General features: G+C 41.4%; 1 protein-coding gene across 1 annotated transcript in view; it reads right to left on the reverse strand.

The window, feature by feature from the left end:
• Positions 1-23,329, reverse strand: part of NPAS3 (neuronal PAS domain protein 3) — an 869,596-nt gene that overhangs the window by 105,445 nt on the left and 740,822 nt on the right. Inside the window, 1 exon segment of the mRNA XM_023751473.1 lies at positions 14,656-14,830. Within this exon segment, the coding sequence (XP_023607241.1) occupies positions 14,656-14,830 (175 nt within the window).

Consider the following 23,329-nt stretch of genomic DNA (forward strand, 5'->3'; position numbering starts at 1 on the left):
CATAACAGCTTACCAGCAGTCAAAATGAATGAGTGAATGGCTTGATGATAGATATAATTTTCTGTCCTCAAGTAAATTCTAATTAATTTATTTTCCCCCCATTGACCGTCTTCTACTTCCCTCACACCCTTTCCCTCAAAAAATGCACAGACACAGACAACAGTATAGTGCTTACCAGAGGGACATTCTCATTAATTTAAAGAGATGTATGGATATTAAGGAAAGACGTGTGGTTTTCATTTCAACCCTTTGCATCTTTGTGCCACAGGCTGGAGAGGCTTTCTCCGTCCCTCAGCACAATGACTCTTCCGAGCTCTGGGGTCCGAACGGCTTTGCCATTGGCTCAGTCTTTACCTGGGCACCGCTGGCTTTGCCAAGGGGAAGTCTACACAAACTACATTCAAGCTGTTTTTCAGACATCCATATACTTTCAATGCTGGTTTAAAAACTAAAAATCACACCAAAAAACTGACTGTCTCACGTAAAGACACCGAATAAGGGTTGTTAACAATCTGAAAAAGCCCACATAGTCTTTTCGAGGCTCTGAGGCCCTGTAACTTTCCTGATTTCATAGATCATATCCTGGGAAGACTTTGCCCAATTAATCTCCTCTGTAAGCTTTTGTGGTTCTCTACAAAAGGCCTCTAAGTTTCTCCTTTCTTTCTTAATCTACCTTCAGTAAAATCCTACTTTTATAGCGCCCTTTGCACCTGCTTGCATAAAATATAACCCGACAGTTTAATTTTGCACTATTCTGTCGGTGAGGAAGTGATATAAAGTTGCAGATAGAAAAAAATAAAACCCTCCCTTGGTGTCCAAAATTAATATATATCAAGTGCAAGGGAAATCTTAATCTTTTTGAAACATTTTTCTAAAATAGATGTTCTTTTATCATATGGCACATCAAGACCGGTTGGAGGGAGGGAATGAGAAAAAAGGCATTTGGTTAACATGCTGCAGAACAGCACTCTCTTCCCCACCTCACTTCAGGCTGTTCTTGAGAGATCTGAACAGTTGTGTAATAATGAAAAATGGGCGATACTTGTGGGGCATTGCCTGCGCTCACACACCTCCGCCCACGCATTCATCATTCTGCAGGTATTGTCAGTGAAAGTTTAATTGCATAAACACTCTGTAACTGTCCTGTCATATTTCTTGTCAGTCTGGATTCTCTCTCCGGGCTCACTATCTCACAAAACTATAATTGAATTGCTACCAAATCACAAGAGTCCCCCCCCCCTCCCAAATGAAATCTTTATGAATAGAATTTGTTTTCTATCAGCAGATTTGACAAATTGTGCCAGAGGAAGGGCCCTGGTGATAATTTTTGAGTTTATTCTCAATCTAGCTATTTGCTGAATGCTCTTATCTATTTTTAAAAAATTTTAAAGCCCCGGTAGGGGGATGGGGCGGAGCATCCAACAACCCGAAGGGGCTCTGGGCAATAATTCCGAAGCCAGTGGAAAAACGGGAAGATTATCTCTGCCCTACTGTAAAACGGTACCATCGGTAAATGAAAAACATGCAGATTAATTCAGAATTAAGCATGGGATCTGTCAGAGATAAGATTTCAGCAAACTATGTCAATTCTTAGTTATGAGGTATTAAGTACCCAATTTAGTCAAGTGTTTATTCCATTAAACTTTCACTTCATTTCTCCTTGCACCAAACCTCTCGGTGATCATTACTCATGTAGAAGCTCTGAGCAGCCTGATTCCTTTGACAGAGTTTTAGGACCATGAACAAATGAAAATTAATCAAAGGCATGACATGCGATTTACTAAATATGTGATCATGAAATTTTCATGCATTTACAACATGGTCAAAGTACTAATAGTTTCCCCAAACAAATAAGCCAGAATGTATCAGATGTGGAATAAGGCTTATCTTTTGTTTCGTCTTTGTTTCATTTTATGCTCTGGTAAGCCGCATCCCCACTCCCGTTTCACAATACGGACTCTCAGCAAAGGCCTGAATACCAGCCATTCTCTTAAAATTCTATTGGTGGTGTGGGCATGAAACATGGCTCCTGGCAAATAACTCTTAAATGGGACTAGGCTTCACCCAGATTGACAACTGTCTGATTGTTTATGTTTTTAAAATGTGCTTATCAAAAGCATGTAGGATTGATGGGTGTTTGTAGATGAAGTTATGTTTTTGCAACAGACTTAATTTAGGACTAAGGTTAAGGCTTAGGATAAATGAGTGCATTAGATGATTAAAGAACATTTGTCTTGTGGGACATTTAAGTCATTTATTTATGACACTTAAAAACAAGCTAGGAAAGAAAGCACCATGGGTTTAACGAATCAGCTTTATACAAATGTTAAACTAAAACTAATGACTTTTTTAATGGAACTTCAAGATATGTCAGTTTACTAAATATCCAGAGGCAGAATCAAATGTGCCGTGAAATAAACATGATGAAAAATATTGGAATTTTTAAAAATCACTCAATGCTACGTATATGTGTGTCTATATTCCCACATGGAACTTCTTCCAAAAGTTTTTTTTTTTTAATTGCCATTGCTTTCATATTGAGGATCGAGGTCTTCGGCCCCTCTTCAAAGTGCTCTTTTATTTTAGATAGTAGAAGGAGGTTTTGATGGTAGAGGAATTTGGACTATTGTGCGGCACTGTGCTGGGTATGATAAAATACCTTGTCAGGGGCGACTAGATGGCTCAGGGGATTGGTAATGGGACATATAGAGCCTTTCACCCATAGGTCATTGGCTTGAATTTTGTCCAGGTTGGCAGTGACTAAAAGTCATTAACATCTCATGACTGCTTGGTGGCCTATGGGAAATGAGTTTCTTAATTTATTTATATATGTAGGTCCGTATATAGCACCTATGGCCAGGGCATCTGGGCATCTCTCTTGCTGTTACAGAAGTGTTCTACCCAATCTGCCAACCCCCTCTCTGTGTAATAAGGAGACGGCTGGACACAGGAGAGGAGACTTTTAATTCTCTGTGAGGTCACCAGTTTTACCATTGCTCTTACTGGTGTTTTTATTTGAAGAGGATGTCCCCGGACAAGTGAGAGGCATTGACAAGCAGACTGATATTTTACCAAAGACACAGGATATACTTTAATAAACCATGGAGGGGGGAAGCTTTGAACCCTAGAGAATTTACATCTTTCTATTTTATGATCAATACCATATGCAATTTTCAAAATTTTCCAGATTTTATTACCAACTGATAAAAAAAGTAAAAGTAGGCAGATGGTATCATCAATCCTAATTATGTGGAAGCTTGAGGCTTGCATAATTAGCTCCTGGCTAACAAATGACCACGAGGTACATTTCTATCCTTTTCTATCACCTTAGTTTCAAGTCATCATTTCTCCCTTTTCAAGGCCTTTTAATAATTCTTCTCCAGGTCTACTCACTCGCTTCTGAATTAGAGAAATGGCCTTTGGGATGGTTTCTTTTGCTTCCAGTCAACTCTACTCAACCATCCTGCACATTCTTACAAAAATAAAGGATCAGGTGTTAAGTTCAGTGAACATAAGTTACGTGTGGATAGAATCAGCTTAACCTCAGAAAGACTATTCTATAGAGCCGCTTAGGAAGGACGGAGAGTGCCCCCAGCTGGTGGTCCAGGTGGAGGTTAGATAACTACTTTAGGTGGCTACTGAGAAGCAGCCTGGTGGAAAGGGTAAGGATGGAAACTCTGGTGCCAGGCTGCTTGGGTTTAAATTCTAAGCTTTCCACCTGTATGATTTTTCTAAGTTTTTTAAAAAAAGGTCCTTTTTTTTTTTTAGTTCCTTCATCTGTAAAGTGGGAAAAATAATGGTACCTTCTTTATAGTATTTTCTGAGAAATGAAAGAGGCAATACTTATAATGGGCTTAGCAGAGTGCCCGACACTTGGCGACCATGCAGTGAAAATTAGTAGCTCGGTTGTCTAGGGCATTCAGGGGTCCGTAGGTAGTTGTACAGAGTCACCGTCCCCAAGGGAGGATCCTTCCAAATTCAAAATTTATTTTTGTATGTACAAGTGGTCAAATAATGTTTTTATTGGGTCACTGCTCTGTTTAATGAGTTGTCCTAAGAACTTATCATATGCATCTCAGGTGCTTTCCCCTGGCAGTCCTGCTCCTCCAAGATCTGGGCCCACGCACCTTGGCTTCAGTGAGGAAGACAGGGCTCCTTCCTGCCTCCCCAGTGCTACTGGGATGGGCCTCTGGGTGATCATCTCTTTTTGGGTTGGTTTTCATGCGGGGCATGCAAGTCAGCCCTCATCAAAGCCACCCACGACAATTGAGCCTTTCCCTGATTTCTTACCCCAATTGCCTTTTTTGTGTGCCTGAAGTGAGATAGCAGCACGATCCCTCTTCCTTTTTCCTCTGGTTGTTGACTGTGTATAAACCTGATGATGATCAGTTGTCTAAGGGCAAGTGTCACAGCTTCTACCTTTTGTGTTCTCTGTAAGCACCTAGCAAAGTCCTTGAAACAAAACAGATCCTAGGGCCACAGTCTGCATTGGTGTGGCGTCAGCCTTTTACCATCTCTAATTTTGATATAGGGTCATTTTGAGAAATAAATTACTTAAAACACGCCTATTATTATAATTGGAACGTACAGGTAAAACATAATGAAAACTATTCATATTATCATTAATGTTAATTAGAGTACTTGCATTCAAGTATTTGCAAAAAGTTCTATCTTGAGTAGAAAAAGCTTTGAAAGAGTCAGTAGAGTTTCCAAAGCTAGCATTTCCTCAATTTCAGTCAGTAAAGTCAGCCTAGTATTAATAAAAGGAGGCAGTATGGGCCACCTCCCCTCCCAACCCTTCTTCACAGCCAGGGAGATCAATAGTCAGAGGAAGTAATATTCCTGAGAACCTATCAGACAGCAGGCATTTTTAAGGCCAAACAAACAAACTCATAAAACCCTTGACAATGTACTTCTAAGTCCCTGACAGTCATGGTTCATGTATGTCTGGGTATGTCAAGGCAAATTGCTTCCAAAGAAGCAATGTTCCTGGGCTGTTAATTTCAGGGTTGCAGTTTCAAACCTGAGATTGGCTGGCAAGGCTGCTAGGAGCAGCAGATTGTAATAGAACCTACCCGACTCGTATACTGTAGCGCCCTGATTGTGGCCATCACACGGCTGCATTGTATTAACACGCTCTCTCCCTCACATGATGGTCAGCTGCTGAAGGCAGGAGCTTCATCTCTGTTTCCTCCGTGCTTCTTACAATGCCCGACACATGGCAGACATGGACTCGATGGTTACTGAATCCTAGACAATCCCTATTATCAGGTGGGCCTGGGTTTGGAAAGAGAATTCCCTTTGGTTAATAACAATTAGAGAGAAGAAATAGGTTCTTCTCTCTCTCAAGCTGCTTTGTCAGCTCACAATAGTTGGCTGATGTTTCCCATGGGTCTCAAGAAACCCATGATTGTGTTTCATGAGCAGATGCCTCCAGGAGGATATGGCACCTCCGGATGGACTCCCTGCTCTTCTTGCTTTTCCTCCATCTCATGCCTGCCTTGGGGGGCTGGTTTTGAAAGGAGGCACCCAGAGAAGCTGCAGGGAGCCTGGCCCAGCGCTGGCCAAGGTGGAGCAGAGAACAAATGCAGAGACAATTTGGCTGTGCTCCTGGCAGAGGAGGCAGGCATCTAATGGGACCAAGGGACTCAGGGCTGAATTCTGCCCATAATTAATTCAGGTGCCACTGGAGTTTCAATGGAAGGAGGAAGGCAGAGGAATGGATTAGATAGTTTTCGTCCTAAGTGAGAGACTGCATTTTTAAAAAAGATGTTTTAGGCCAATGAAATACGCATAGACAGGGTTAGTCAGGGTTCTCTCTGGTCTTCAGAAGCCCCTTGGAGAAAATTCCTCTGGTTTGATTCCTACCAGGGTCCTATCTCCTTTCTCCATCTAGTTCCTAGGCTTCCCATCTACTCTGTCCCTAATTTTGTACCCTTAGCTCTAATCTTGGCTGATAAACTAACCTGTGTTTAGGGCAAGCCACTTCGAATTTCCATCACTTTCCCCTCATCTGTAAAATAAGGATCACACACTGACCTGCCTCCGAGGGAAAGGGTGTGAATTAACTTCTGTGATTAGCAGTTTCTGTGCTCTGCATACATCAAGCTGGATATGAATGCCAGCCATTATCACAGTGGCCTGCGTACACTTTGCTGCTAAAGTTGTACTCAGGATAAAACTGCTTGGCAAAGAGCTGACAACTGGAAGTTGCAAACTTTACACAGAAGCAATATTTCCAGCATTTTCCCCAAGCAATCATGAGTAAATTGCTCACTAGGGGTGGAAATGGTTTCCAGCCAGTTCTGCCTCTTCTGATCTGTGCACCCTGCAAAGCTCAGTCAATGCCAGGTAACCGATCCTTCGCCAGACTGCTCTTTAGTGCAGAAGAATTCAGAATGCTATAATTTGGACAGCGATGAAATTTCTTTGCAGTGCTACGTATTAAAAGCAAATAACGTTTGCTTTGTTCAAGACAAAAGTTACAGAAGTAGAATCTACAATTTTTAATTATCCAATGACAAAGACCACCACATTTTTTTAAAAAAAAATGGGAAAGAACAGGCCATCCATTAACAATTTATCTTGAGTTTCATTTTAGAAACTCTGAAAATGTACTCCTTATCACTACAGGTAACGAAAAGTCAAAATTATGACCTGAAAAGCTATATAAAACAACTTAAAAATAATGGGTTTAAAAAATTGATTTTCTAAACCTCCAATAGGTTTAGGAAAAAATGCTACATATAAACTGAGTGAACCTATTTGTATTCTGATAAGAGGTCTGTGTTTCTATTATTGGACAAACCATTTGCTACCCTGTAAATACTACTGTATTAATTTATATAAAAGCTGCACTTTTTGGAGTCACAACCACTGTGTTCTAAATTTTGAAAGAAAACGTTTCAGAATGTCATACAGAACTATGCTGAGCTCCAACATCTTCTCTGCGAACCAGAGGGAGGCTGCCCTTCTGTAGCTACGTGAGTCATCAACACAGATTCTCACAGGTCAGTGTGTGGAGCCTCAAAGGATGCCGCTGTACATTCTGGGAACTGGCCTGGAAGGGCGTAGCTCAGGCACTGGGCCAGCAGAGCCTTGTGGGAAGAAAGAGATTTTACCCTACTTTTCTTTACTTCCCTCAGACAAGGTCCTAAAAGTACAAGGTTGCTTGCAAATGTTCTCATTGTACACAGACAAGCACACTAGAAAGCGTGAGCATACACAAGAAGAGGTGACAAGCGTGCCTAGGCCTTGCACTCCAGAAGAGAGCAGGGGGAAATATTTATTCCCTTCTGGGGAAGTGATCTTATTTAGCTTAGCTTGGAATAAAGGTGACATTTAAGAATAGACTACTTCCTGCATGAAAAAATGGTACTGCATCAGGTAGCTTTTTTGAGGCCAAGGAAGCATTCTGAATGTGGCCAGGATCTCCTTGTAATGGTACTGGCTTATTTTTGGAGCATATATGTCATTTTCATTGAGGGGTGAAAGGTCATTTCTATTTCATTTAAAAATAACAATGATATAGCTAAGGAAAAGAAATCCTATATAATAGAAGCCTAATATGCTAAGTGTCCAGTCGTCCAGTTGGCCATTCAACCAATCAAAGTGTAATATGCTAATGATATGCTAAGGCCACTCAGCTGCTCACTATGATGTGCACTGACCACCAGGGGGCAGATGTTCTGACCAGTAGGTTAGCTTGCTGCTGGGATCCAGCTGATCAGGACTGAGTGAGATGGGCCAGACACTCCTAGAGCCCTCCTGTGTCTCTCCCTGGCCCCGATCGTGCACCGGTGGGGTCCCTCGGACTGGCCTGCGCCCTCTCACAATCTGGGACCCCTTGGGGGAGAGCCAGTTTTGGCCTGACGGCAGAACGACCAGTTGCTGTGACGTGCACTGACCACCAGGGGGCAGATGCTCAATGAAGGAGCTGCCCCCTGGTGGTCAGTGCACTCCCACAGGGGAGTGCTGCTCAGCCAGAAGCCGGACTCACGGTTGGCGAGCATAGTGGTGGTGGTGGGAGCCTCTCCCACCTCTGTGGCAGCTCTAAGGATGTCCAGTTGCTGGCTGACAGACATCCCCCGAGGGCTCCCGGACTGCAAGAGGGTGCAGGCTGGGCTGAGGGATGCCCCACACCCCCCTGCAGTGCACGAATTTTGGGCACCAGGCCTCTAGTAATTTTAATAAGTTTTGGATAAAAACTGAGTTTTTATGTTGAACTGATGATCCCTTTGGGTTATGAAAATATTAGTTTTTGCTAGGCTGCTTTCTGACTATGACATGTGACACTTCCATGTGCACCTGGGGTTCCCAGGAGGCAGCCAGTGTGGGGATGGTGCACGTATCTGGACCATTGCTATAGCTGCAGTACAGAGCCATTTCCTATTCAATTCTGAGAGGTTACCGTGGTACATTATCTGATGGATTTATCTTTGCTGATATTATATGAATATGGAAAAGAATTCAATGTGTGTTTACAGTTTGATAAACATTCAACATAAATTATACATTTTAATTTCATTTATTTGTTGGGGACTATGGAAAGCAGAAATTTCATCGCATACAAACTGCCACTCAGATTGAAGAATCACCAGTTTCCTGAAAAGGTACACTAATTGCAAGAACAAAATTCATTTCCATCTGAAGTGAGTCACTATGGCTTATAATCAGAGTTTTTAAAAGGCAGCAGTGGTGAGCTGTCCTAGTGACTATACAGTTTGTATTTTACACTTCCAGTGGATCCAACATTGTCATCGAGAATAAATCAAGTGCTAATAAACCTCCTTCCATTTGCCAACTTGAATGTTGTAGTTACACACTATATCTGAAAGAACTTGGCCTGATCTCTTAGCATTAGCATGCGGAGCAGTCTCCATGATATTATCTTACATATAATGACTCCAAAAATCTCACAGAGATTAATGGTGATAACATAATTCCAAAAAGTTGCCATTCTACATGCAGAAATATATTGGCAGTAAAAACCAGTCACTGTGTGCCTTTCCCCAGCAGGAGATCTCTCACTTTTCTTTGATTTTTAAAGGCTTCAGATCAATAACTGGAGTGTCATTATTAACAGCTCCCTCAACACCTTGGCCAGCACTAATATTAAATCCATTACACCTTCTGTTTGACATTTGCAGTACGGCAGAAAGTGCTGTAGATACAGTCACATTGTCTGGGGACTGGGGTTGGATGTGGGGTTAGGAAGATGTTTTCCCCTTGCCTGACTTCTAAATTCAGTTCATTGATAGGAAACTTGAACCAATAATAAGAAGAAAAGAACCCTGCACCCCCAACGACCCTGTATTAGGTGGTAGATAATTCACCCATAAAAGTACAAGTGTATCTCATATCTAAGCAGTTTTTCAAACAAAATATTGATCTGAACCTCAGACAGTTTTTTATATTCATCTGTTCCTCTAATTATATCACTTGTGAAAATTGTCTAATGATTTCAGAAGAATAGAGCTCCTGTAGAAACGGGAGCTGATCAAATTGACCGTAGCACAGAGGCATATGTAGAAAAGGCAGATGATTTCCAGCGAGGCAAGTACTCGACTGCTTCAATTTTGCTTGCCTTTAAAATATCCAGGACATACAGTAGGTGAAACAGCATAGAGATCATTCTACTGCAATGATTATCTTCACCCCCCCACCTGCTCCCCCAAACAAGCTAGATCTGCGTGGAACTTAACCTCTATTTTTAGACAGCAAATGGTTAATGGTGTTGCTGTAGTTATCCTTCACCAAAAGTACTGTCTCATACATTTTGCTAAATTGTCTAAATCCTGGTGCAGTATTGATTTCTCCCTCTATGAGCTTGCACCCATTCAATAAGCTGCAAGAACCTCTCGTCCTGACTGAATTCCCTCCAAAGCAGGACCCAGGCACGTGACTCCTGACAGTGGTCCTATAGCTGGGAACTGATTGTTAGCTGGTGGGAAACAAACCACTGGAGACAGAGAGGAAATTTTATGTTATAGTGAGAAACATGACAGGGAAAGTGAAAAAGCAGGCTACCAGGGCATGTACTTGTATGTTATGTTATTTAAGCAAACAAAGGAACCCCACCACATGACTGTATATGTGTATAGGAGTAGAAACAAACCTGGAAGGATGGATATAGAGTACATACACGGGGTTATTTGGGGGTCATGTCATGTTGGTTGCTTTTTGTTTCCTATATTTCTGGACTTTTCACAACAAATTGAATTAATTTTATAATTAGAGAAAAACCAACCTGTTTTAGTAAGAAGGAGGAAGGCGTAAAACCAACAATGTTATGACCTAACCTAAGGAATATTACTCTTTGCTGCCAAAACAGGGAGATTTTCAAAGTTCCTCTAGGACAGCAGTTCTCAACCTGTGGGTTGCGACCCCTTTGGGAGTCGAACGACCCTTTCACAGGGGTCGCCTAAATACATCCTGCATATCAGATATTTACATTATGATTCATAACAGTAGCAACATTACACTTATGAAGTAGCAACGAAAATAATTTTATGGTTGGGGGTCGCCACAACATGAGGAACTGTATTAAAGGGTCGCAGCATTAGGAAGGTTGAGAACCACTGCTCTAGGATTTCTTAAAAGAGCTGCTTTTCTGCTTATTACGTGTTTAAAAGATACAGCATTGAAATTTAGTAAGAGGGTAGCACTCATAATCCCAAGATTACAGAATCATTAAGAGTGAGGAAAAGAGTCACGCTGATCCACAAAAAGAAAACGACCCACGCAGACATCACGCCCGGAGGCTCTGTGCTCCTGGGGGGGGGGGAGCCTGGGGGGACAGCACGCAGCAGTCTCCTCCAAGGCACTGGGGCAGCTCCGGACAGGCACACTGGAACCCCTTCACTTTCAATACGGCCGCCTATTTATTTTTCTTACACCTGCCTTAAGAGTTCCCCAAAAGAAAGATATTACTAAACTATTAAGAAATGTGCATACATATAAAATATTTATCTGGGTTTGCTGTCCAGTCTACAGATTTTTTTTCCCTCTCTCATTATCTTTTTTTTTTAAATATATATTTTATTGATTTTTTTACAGAGAGAAAGGGAGAGGGATAGAGAGTTAGAAACATTGATGAGAGAGAAACATCAATTCAGCTGCCTCCTGCACACTCCCCACTGGGGATGTGCCCGCAACCAAGGTATATGCCCTTGATTGGAATCGAACCTGGGACCCTTCAGTCCGCAGGCCGATGCTCTATCCACTGAGCCAAACCAGCTAGGGCTCTCTCATTATCTTGAGTCTGGTTGAAGACAAGACAATCAAAGGACTGGCAGTTCAAAGAAAAGGAATTCCGATCATGGCACAGTATCATGCCTCTTAGGCCGGTTTAGTCACTTGCTTCCTTTTATTATTATGCCAAATGTTGTTTAGATTTCAGTCATTTAGTAATGCTACAGTGAACACATCAGGGCTTCTGAACATTTTCCTACCTACCAGTCCCCTCATTTTCATAATCAGCACATATTGATATCCCTTTCCAACCACATTACACTATTATTTCACAAAGAATCTGTGTTTTACCAGAGTTTAAAAGATTATGATGCAACGAAGAACACTCTTCAAAAATGTTCCTCCGCGTTATTAGGAATTAGGAAATCTTGTTAAAATTCTTCCAGCTTTTAAGAAACATAAGCAGCTTTGGGATGTAGTGCCTGACATGAACTTTTAAAGTAATTCCCTTGGAGCAATGATCTGCATTAGTGAGGATATCCAGTTAAAGGGAGCTCCCCACCCCGCTTCTCAGTATTTGAGCAGTCAGTCTAATTGCCTTTTCAAGCCAAAGACTGAAAAGAACCCACACTGCAGACTTTGAAAGCAAAGTGCGTTTACCCTTCTCTAATGGCAGGAGAGACACTCGCCAACAAGGGAGAGAAACCTTCTTACGCGACTGTCGCTAATGAGCCCAGGTGGTTAAGGAGTGTGCTTAGAAAGCAGAGTTTTTGATTTTACTGGTTAGCTTGGCTCAAGAAAGCAGGGGAAAGAAACCCAAGTAACTTCTCCATCACACCTCAACTGTTAAATGACAGCACAACCTTAAGGGGGATATGCTACTCTAAAGCCCAGAATGAAAAGATGCCCGGTGAGGACTGAGGGCTCCGAGTGCACCTAGGGTTGCTTTCTGCCAACTGTGCTTCAGAGAAGGCCCGGGTCTAGCCGAGCTCTATGTGCAACCTTAAATCGGTGTGATTTGGACTCCAGCTTAGGATATCCTAGCAGAACTGGTTTACAGGCTGTGGATATTTTCCTTCCGATCAAAGTCTTTTCCGAGTGACAGTCACCCTTAACGTGTTTGTGATTGTGGAGACATCAAGCTCGGTGTGAATCAGCAGTGTAAGTGGGCTACTAAGAAGACCTAGTTCCACCATAGGTGGTGTTAACAGAAGTACAGCAGCCCGAACGGAGAAAGGCCACAGTCCCTCTGCTTTGTACTCATCAGAATACATCTCGAGGGCCACACTCAGTTCCTACACTCATATTTTTCTAGGGTCACCGCAAACTGAAGCATAGCCAGGGAAGGGCGACTAGGGTGGCGAGAGTCTTAGGAACATGCATCATGGCTGTGGAATGAGGCGGTTGGACCTGGAAAGGAAGGCAGGCAGGACGAAGGGGCATTTGGTGTAAGTGATTTCATATATTTGAGAGGTTATGATGAGCAGAAAGGAGTAAATCTGAAATGTGGTCTCGGAGGGTAGACCTTGGATCAGAGGGAGAAGCTACAGCAACGTAGGCTTCGGCTCCATGTTAGGGATAATTTCTATTGGAGCTGCTCCCCAAGGAGTGGGTAGCCTAGTACCCACTTAGCTTCCCATCGGGAGCAAGTTCCAGCAGAGACTGGAAGGTTACCTGTTGGTTTTGCTATAAAGGGATGGCTCCGTAGGTTGGAGGTCAGATGAAAGGAATGTTGACAATCCTTCTTAAACTGAGAGTTTGTGATTCAGGGAAACAAAGTCCACATTGCTCAGGCTTTAGCTCACATGAAGATTTATAAACTTGAATTCTTACACACTGAGTGATTATCCTGAGCAGCCCAGGCTCCCCTGTCCCAGTCTGCATGAAGGAATAGACAACTATGTGCTTGTGCTGCTTCTCCATCCGCCCAGATGTGAGCATCCTAATGACTGAAAAAGCAGTTCCCATGATCTCACCGACACATCTATTCAGTAAAGTCAGTGAGCAATGCTATAAGAATATATGACCACATCCCCCAACAAAATTTTCATTTGTAAGTAATAAAGAGCAGTCTTAACTACTCTCTTTCTCAGGCGTGGAGCTCACTGAGAAGGATGCTCACTTGTGGACAGATACTGCCCTACAAGCTGCAGGTGACCTAAACGAGGAAACATGGATTGGTTTTAGATGGAATTAAATTATTTTCCAAAAAAGGACAACTATGTTTTTTCCCTTCTGTGTGAGCAAACACGCTGTGATTATTTATAAGCAGGTCAAATTAAAGTATTTCCTTAGAAGTATGTAGAGTTATTTTAGTGGTAATCTTTAGAGCTTTTCCCCCCTGTTTTTATTTCTATAAAAATGCTTTTGTGTTGTGAATCTGTTTTAAAACAGCATATCAAATAAAGTCAAGCATCTTTAGAGTGCAAAAATAATTTCTTAAATAAGCAAATAAAACTTTGCACTTCAAATCAGGCCTTGATTCATTAAAAATCTTAAACTTCTCATGAGAAAAATTAACATTTAAACCAGTGCTGCTTGGCCAAGCACTCCACCACACAAGAATATGAAATATCTCCTCTAAAAAAGTACAAAAAGGACAAAACCACAAATGTGGAACTTCAATTAATTTAAAGCCCCAATCAGCAAAGAATAAATCCTTCGCAGATCTAATTACCAGCGCTCTCGGAAGACCCAGGCCGACCAGCCAATCTTCCCCGTGTTTGAACAGCTTGATGAACTAGGGGACTGATGGATATCAAGTCATTTTGTTTAATTTATAAATGGATTTTCCCCTAATACTTAAATTATCATCAGTACAACACAATGAAAATGGGAACATTCTGAATGCAAAGTCTATAAGAGTCCTGGAAGGAATCCCAATGAGGAATGTCACCTCTGTTCATTCCTCTATACAATTGATCTAATTAAATACTGAGGGTAGAAAGGCAGTTTAAAATGTAGCCATTTCTGTTTTCTTTTTAGCCCTAATTTATCTGTTCACATCTTTCAAGTACCTTCTGATGCTTACAAAAAAAGAAATTGAGATTTCTGCAAGTCCCTCATACTTTTAATTCTCTGTAAGCTAATATTCAAAAAGACTCTGCTATAGATTTTGCTGAATAATAAATAAATGCATTACATTTAGCCACGGCAACAATAAAAGGAAGAGGGCTCTCCAAATCTGAACCTTTCCCTCCAGTAATTTGACAATGAAACTAAAGGCACTAGTGCCTTCTATATTTATTGTTCAAATGAAATCAGATCCCTGGATTATACTTATTAGAATGTCTCCTTATTTTCCAATCTCTTCTTTATTTAATTACTGCCTGGGACAGAAAGCTGCATGGAATTGTTAAATACCATTAAACCTATTTATAATCTCTTCACACTGGCAACTTGTGTGCAATCATTGGCAAAGGTCCTGCCCACCAACCCACACGTTGGGATTGCAATTCCCACCTGGCTCGGGGGTCTCTGACTGGGAGGAGGAAGATGCTGAGCTGGCTCCGTCCTCAGTGGTACCCTGGGAGAGGAGACCCCGCCCAGGTGGGAGCTTCATGCCCAGCTGCTCTGCCATCTCCACGTGGTCCCCGGGGTGGACATAGTCAAAGACGCTGCTGCCTGTCAGCTCCACCTACAGGGGGAAGAGAAAGAGTGGGAAAGAGAGGTGTCACAGGCTTTCAATGTCATATTCAGGACCACTGTGATTCAGATTCTGAGCAGAAAAGGAAAGATACGCAGCCCCCAGAAACAATCCTGATTCGAAGTCATTATCCTCAAATGCTTAAGGATTCTGGAAATTGAAAGAGAAAGATTTTTTTTTCACATGTATTTATTTAGCAATTGTTTAGGACAGTTTTTCTCAAACACTGTTGTTTGCATAAAGCCCAAACATCCTGTGAAATGTGGGTGAGTCTGCCTTGAGTTCAGCTGTTTTATCCACGCATCATCAAATGCTCGCATGTTGGGTGTCAGCCGGATGATTGACTGAATTCTCCAGTTTTCTATTGAGAAGTTGGAGCTTTGTATAGAAATAGCCAGAGACAGCAGATGAGTGTTTTCCTTAAAGCACACAGATTCCCAAGATGCGTATTTTTACATACCAGCTTATTTCTATGTAAATTTAAATGGAAGAAGTGCTGCTTACAAATATATGCAAAGGCATAATGTTTTCATTAAATATTACTCATTAGCTCTGTAATCATATGGAGAATTTTCCACGCAGAAGAGGTCAGCTGGGGTCTGCAGCGGCCATTTTGTTTTTCTGCTGGTATCAGCTTGTTTTGCCTTCAATCTAATAAAATTCATGGTACAAATCTCCTTGAGGGCTTTAAAATGTTTTATTTTGTGGGCTCTTTGTATCAGGCTGAGTCTGAAGGTAGAGAATGAATAGGAAATATCAGAGAGGGCTCAGCCTGAAATGGAGAAACTGCCTATTTCGGTGCTAAGGGGCCAGAAATTGCTGCTAAGGATCGGCCTTACCTCTGTACTCCTCTGATGCTATAGCGCTTCCTTCCTTCCAAGAATAGCAATCATGCTCCTAAACTAGTGTAGTGGGGTTATAGGTACTATGACAGGAAGAGATGGATCAGCAACAGAACAAGGAAAAGCTCTTTCCCGGGTCACTAATGGGTTTCCCAGTCCTCGGCAGTGGCACGGGCTCGGGCCAGCGATGATGTGCCACAGGAACCGCCAGTTCAGGGGGCCACAGTTTCTCGGTGGATATTTACCTAAAACCCCTTCCTACCTCATCGCCTTTCCTGTGCAATTTGTGTCACGCCTCCGAATTCCACCGGAATGCCTGCACCCTTTCCTGCGAGAAGGAGGGTTGTCACAGGGCAATTACTATCCCCAGATCTCCAAGTCCCGGGAAGATGAGCACATCCACTCCCAGGCCCTATTTGATTAAAATCTTAACAGGCTACACATCTTCACCATCTATCAATTAACAGAGGTATAGCCAGAAAAACGGGAGGCTAAATTCAGTTTGGTTAATAGCTATTCCTGAAAAAGGCTCGCATAAGTTTTACCGAAAATGAGGTACTTTCTCTCTGCTATTGAATTACACTCTCCTACTGTATTACCCTGCTCCTGACTCTATCATTTTACAATAACTATTTCCTCCATTTGATATTGTTACAGAGAGTAAATCAGAATTCATAAGTGATCAGTTCCTACCCTCTGGGAGGGAGGGATTACATGGAAATAATCCCTTTAATGTGCGCCTTGCCTCTAAGCATTTCACACAGCAGTAAATGGGTAAGCTGACTTTGAGCAATTAGGAAATTAAATGAAACTAATAAAATGTGTGTTTTAATATGTCTTGATGGTTATTTTGTTTGGGGATTAGTGAATATGAGGGAGTCTCTTTTTCATTTTGCATGGAGTCCAAGTGCACCACTTTAATAAATATTTCTGTCACTTTCCTCAAACTCCGAGCCTTTCTCTAATACTGAAATGTAGCTTTTGGCACAGACCATGGATTGTGATAAGATGACAACACAGGTGGGAGATCCAGTAGAATTTTAGGGGTCCTGGTGACTGAATATTCATGTAAGGAATGGTTTGCTTGGATGTGCAGGCATTTCCTTTCCACAAAGTAATGTCCTGAGAACAGCACATCTAGAACAAGACTGCGTCACCATGTGCCGTATCACACTATGGCACAGTGAGCACTTTCTCCGATTATCTCCTAGGATCCTAAGGTCAAGAGACCCCAGAGCCTACTATTAGATAGGAAGGTTGGCACTGAGAATTTGACCCTGTCACAGTCTTTCTGTATATATTGTAGCCAAGGCCACATAGTGTGACCTTGTGTAGGAGAAAGCACAGAATACTTGGGGTCATAACCTGACTTGAAAATCAGACCATTTCTCTCCTCTGCTGTGTGACCTTAGACAACTCATTTAACTTCTCTGGGCTTCAATTTCCTATTCTGAAAGGCCGCAGTATTGCTGCTCTGCAGGACTCTGGGGCGCACGCTACATGGATAGCACCCCCTGGAGTGCCACTCCATGGGTGCAAGGCAGGGCCTGAGAGCTGGGATGAAAACAAAACTTGCTTTACCTGACTCAAAGCCTAATTTTGAAAATCCAACGAAACCATGCACAGAAAATCACTTTGTGAGAAATAAGCAGTACAAGAATGCCTGCTGTTGTTGCTGCTCTTTGGAGGATAAGAATGCATGAAACACAGACATGTATATTCCTGTGTAACTTCAAAGAGTTCTGAGGGTTTGTGTGGTCACTTTGGGACATCACTTTAGTCGGAAGGGGTACAGCAGAAGAGATGCATGCTTAGAGCCTCAGCTATAACAATAACCATCTTCACAGCTACCTACCACTACATACAAGTACTTTCCACTCTTTCCTTCGGTCATCATAGCAATTTTTTAAACTGGTATGATCATCCTAATTTTACATCATCATCATCACATCCCATATTCATCTATCGCTTTCAACATTTCTCATGCTGTTTTTCACTTAGTTCAATTTTAGAGCTAGAAGACATGTTCAGAAACATCCATTAATATCCCCTATTTAATAGGCAGAAACTCTATGGTTCTGAGAAGTTACAAGGCTTGTTCAAGTTTACCCAGGTGTTTAATGGTAGAAGCAGGGCTGTAAGTACACTGACTAACTATCAGTTTACTACTTTTCTCACTAAACCCGTGTCTGGTGTGTTTTCCAGTTTAGTAAACCTACTTAGTGCCTTCTTTTGGCCCAAGAGTCCAATGGCAAAGCATCCTTAGCCCAAGGGGACTACCAGGCTGCCTTCCCTCAGCCTCCTCTCTCCATGGTGCTCAATGTTATCTCCTGAATAAAGTAAAGGTAAGGAATAGAGGAGCTCAGACTTCCAGTCAAGATGGTGAAGTGGGTAAAAGCTGTGTTTACCTCCTCCCATGGACGCATACAAATTGCAACTAAATTGTAGAAAAACCATCATTCAGAATTACCTAAAGACTACCCAAAGAGAAGTCACATAACTAAAGACACAAAGAAGCGACACCAAGACAGGGGGATTTGTGAAACATGTTGGTCCCACACCCACGGTGTGGTGATTAAGAATTGGGAGGGATATCTCGGCTACACAGGTCCCCTCCTAAGGAGTGAGGGCCCCCAGCCCCACACTTGGCTCCCAAGCCCAAGACTCCAGTGCTGGGAAGAAGAGTCCCCTTAACATCTGGAATTACCAGCAGGGATTACATCTGAGTGAGACAGAGGGCTGCTGGAGACCTAGGAGCCCTCTTAAAGGACCCCTTAAAGGTCCTGAGCATAGACTCACTCACTCACAAACTCACTCACTCTAGGCTCCAGCCAGGGGCATCAGCCTGAAAAGTGCCAGCAACATACAGGGAGGAATTAAATTGACTAGCTCCAAGGCTAGGACAGGAGGGCAGGGCAGCTCTTGTTTTTCTGGATTTTTACTCTGCTCTTTCCCTTGGGACATGTTTGGCTGGCAGGTGCAATTGTTCCTTTGTTGACCCCTCCTCCCACTCAGCTGGCACAGTGCAGGCAGGCACCAAATCCGTGCTGTCCATTAACCTGGCTAACACCCTTTACCCTGCCTGGCGATTCCCTGAGACCTGCCACAGCCAATTAATGTGCCCAGCCCAAACCTCTTCTGGTGGCTTTTCTACATAAGAAACCTGCCTAGGTTCATGTTGTGCACTTTCCTAAAATTTCTCAACAGTCCACAAACCTTGAACAAGCAGCAGCTGGCCTTGGCATTCTCTGTACTTCTTGCTAGTGGCTCTAAACCCAGCACAAGAAGTAACCAGTCTCAACTTGCATTGTAACACCCATCAGGTGGCCCTACACCTGGCATAAGTGGTTGCCAGTCTTGGCTTGGAATGTTTCTTCAAGTAAGCAGCAATAAGCCTGAAACAGTGGCAGCTCCTCTCAGCTCACGTGGTGGTGCCCACCAAAGGGTCCCAAGCTTGGCACAGTGGCAGCGAGCCTCAGTTCAAAGCACAGCCTCTCCCAAATGCCTCTAAGCCCAGCCCAGTAGCTACCAACAGTAGATCACTTAGTAGTTCCTACCAGTTGGCACTGGGCTGAACACAAGTGGCAACTGATCTTGATCTGCACCAGAGCATCACCCAAACAGCTTCACAAATGATACCCCTGGAAGGTGAACTTCGTTGGCATCAGAGCCCAGCTAAAGTGACTCCTTCAATGTGGGGTCATTCCCATTCCCTGCACAACACAACTCTGCTGTAGTCAGGTCTCACAGCCAGTCAGCCTGAAGATCAATCCCACATACTGAGATGCCAAAAATAATCAAGTACAGACTACAACAGGAGGGCACACACAACCCACGTAAGTGACACCTCTGGAATACCCAGCTCAGGTGAACAGGGAGACTATGTAACCAGGTCCCACAGGACACCTACCACATAGGGCCATTCTACCAAAATTGAGAGGCATAGCAGAACTACCTAATATATAGGAAAAAACTCAGTCAGCCAAAATGAAGTGACAAAAAAACAAAACACAAAAAACAAAAACATGTCCCAAGTGAAAGAGCAGAGTAAAAATCTGGAAAAAGAACGAAATAAAATGGAGACAAGCATTCTACCAGATAGAGTTCAAAATGCTGGTTAAAAGAATGTTCAGTGAACTTAGGGGAAGAATAGATTAACTCAGTGAGAATTTCAACAAAGAGACAGAAAACCTAAAAAAGAACCATTCAGAAATAAAGACTATCATAACTGAAATGAAGAATAGATTAGATGAAATCAGTAGCAGATTTGATGAAGCAGATGTCATAATCAGTGATTTGGAAGACAAGATAGCAAAAAACACCCATTCAAAAGAGCAAAAAGGAAAAAAAAAAGAGTTTTTAAAAAAAGAGGGTAGTTTAAGGGAGCTCTGGGACAACATTAAATGTGGCAACATTCACACCATATGGTACCAAAAGTAAAAGAAAGAAAGGGATTAAAAAACTATTTGAAGAAATAATGACTGAAAACTTCCCTAAACTGTTGAAGGAAATAGACATACAAGTCTAGGAAGCACAGAGAGTCACAAATAAGATGAACCCAAGGAGGCCCACATTAACACCCATCATAATTAAAATGCCAAAGGTTAAAGACAAAGAGAGACAGCAAAAGATACCTTGAGACAGGTGAAAACACAATGACCCCAAATTGATAAAACACAGCCAAAGCAATTCTAAGAGGGAAAGTCATATACAGGCCTACCTTAAGAAAGAAGAAAAATATCATATAAATAATTTAAAATTACACCTAAAACAATTAGAAAAAGAAGAATAAAACCCAAAGTGAGAAAGAAAACAATAAAGACCAGATTGGAAATAAACAAATGAGAGTCATATATGTATGATAAATCAAGGGATCAATGAAGCCAAGAGCTGGTTCTTTGAAAAGCTAAGCAAATTGATGATTTTTAAACCAGACTCACCAAAAAAATTAAATATGAGAAAGAGTCAGAGAGAGAGAAGACCCACATAAATACAATCAGAAATGAAGAGGAGAAGTGATAAATGACACCACAGAAATACAAAGAATTTTAAGAAAATACTACTGACAGTTATGTGCCAACTAATTGGACAACCGGAAAGAAATTGATAAAGTCCTAGAAACATACAATCTTACAAGACTGAATCAAGAAGAAACAGAAAATCTGAACAGACCAATAACTACTAAAAACTAGAATCAGTAATAATAAACTCCTAACAAATAAATTTTTGGAACAGATGGCTTTACAGGTGAATTTTACCAAACATTCAAAGAAGAATTAACACCTATCCTCAAAGTAGTCTAAAAAGTGTAGGAGGAAAGGCACCTAAGTCCATTTTATGAGGCCTGCTTCTAAAACCAGAAAAGGGCATTGCAAAAAAAAAAATTATAGACCAATATTCCTGATGAACATAGATGCAGAAATTCTCAACATAATATTAGTAGACCAAATCCAGCAACATATTAAAAGGGTAATACATCATGATCAAGTGAGATTTATTCCTGGGATGCAAGGTTAATTCAATATACACAAATCAATTAATGTGATACAATACATAAAACTGTGAAAAGCTGAAAGCTATTTCTTTAAGATCAGGAACAAGACAAGGATGCTCACTTTTACCACTTTTACTGAACACAGTATTGGAAGTCCTAGCCAGAGGGATTAGATAAGAAATAGAAATAAAAGGCATCCAAATTCAAAAGGAAGAATTAAAAGTTTAATTAATTGCAGGTAACATGATACTATAGTATACAGATAACCCTAAAGAATCTACAAAAAATATATTAGAACCAATAAATGAATTCATTAAAGTAGTAGGATACAAAATTAATATAGGGAAATCAGTTGCATTTTATATACCAATAATGACCTATCAGAAGGATAAATTAAGAAAACAATCCTATTTACAATTGCATCAAAAAGTATAAAATGTGTGGCGATAAAAACTAACCAAAGAGGTAAAAGATCTGTATTTAAAAAATTATATAACATTGGAGGAAGAAATAGAAGAAGATACAAATAAATGGAAGCCTATACTGTGCTCATGGATAGGAAGAATTAACATCATTAATTTTTTTATGTCACATCATTAAAATGTCCATACTATCAAAAGCAATCTATAGATTCAATGCAATCCCTAACAAAATACCAACTGCATTTTTCACAGAACTTGAAGAAATAATCCTAAAATTTATATGGAACCACAAAGACCATAGCCACAGAAATCTCAAAAAAGAGCAAAGTTAGAGATTTCATGCTACCCAATATCATAGCATACTACAAGGTATAGTAACTATATCAGCATGGTACTGATATAGTTATATAAAAAAGACACATAGATTAATGGAACAGAATAGAGAGCCTAAAAATAAACCAACAACTATATGGCCAATTAATCTATGTCAAAGGAGGCAAGAATATGCAATGGGGTAAAGACAGTTTATTTAATAAATGGTGTTGGGAAAACTGGATACATCCAAAAAATGAAACTAGACCAGTTTCTTATACAATATACAAGAATAAGTTCAAAATGATTTAAAGATGTAAATGTAAGATTTAAAATCATAAAACTAAGAGGAAGCATAGGCAATAAACTCTTTGACATTGTTCTTATTAATATCAGTTTGGATATGTCTCCTCAGGCAAGGGAAACAAAAGAAAAAATAAGCAAATGGGACTACATCAAACTAAAACATTTTTGCACAGTGAAAGAAACTATCAACAAAACAAAAAGACAACCTACTGAATGGTGGAAGATATTTGCCAATGATACATTCAATAAAGGATTAATATCCAAAATATATAAGGTATTCATACAACTTAACACAGACACACAAGGAAACCAATTAAAAAATGGGCAGAGGTCCTAAATAGATATTTCTCCAAAGAGGACATATAGATGACAAATAGACATATGAAAAAAATGCTGAACATCATCAATCATCAAATAAATGCAAAATAATACCAATGAGCTATCATTTTACCCCTGTCACAATGGCTATTATCAATAAATCAACAAACAAGTGTTGGTGAGGATGTGGAGAAAAGGGGACCCTTGTGCACTGTTGGTGGAATTACAAATTCTTAACAATCACTACGGAAAACAGTATGATGGTTCCTCAAAAAATTAAAAATAGAACTAGCATATGACCCATTATCCTACTTATGGGTATTTAAAGAAATCCAATAGTCTAATTGAAAAGATATATGCACCCCTAAGTTAATTGAAGCATTATTTACAACTAGAGGCCAAGTGCACGAAATTCGTGCACAAGGGGTGGGGGCGTCCTTTAGCCCAGCCTGCAACCTCTCCAATCTTGGACACCTTGAAAGATGTCGGGCAGTCGGACATCCCTCTCATAATCCAGGACTGCTGGCTCCAAACTTCTCGCCTGCCTGCCTGATTGCCCATAACTGCTTCTGCCTGCCAGCCTGATCACTCCCTAACCACTCCCCTGCCAGCCTGATTGATGCCTAACTGCTCCCCTGCCAGCCCAATTGCCCCTAACTGCCCTCCCCTGCAAGCCTGGTCACCCCCAACTGCCCTCCCCTGCTGGTCCAGTCACCCCTAACTGCCCTCACTTGCCAGCCTGGCTGCCCCTAACTGCCTTCCCCTGCCAACCTGATTGCCCCTAACTGCACTCCCC

Source organism: Myotis lucifugus, unplaced genomic scaffold (assembly GCF_000147115.1).
Source record: "Myotis lucifugus unplaced genomic scaffold, Myoluc2.0 scaffold_22, whole genome shotgun sequence".
In the NCBI taxonomy this organism is placed as follows: Eukaryota; Metazoa; Chordata; class Mammalia; order Chiroptera; family Vespertilionidae; genus Myotis; species Myotis lucifugus.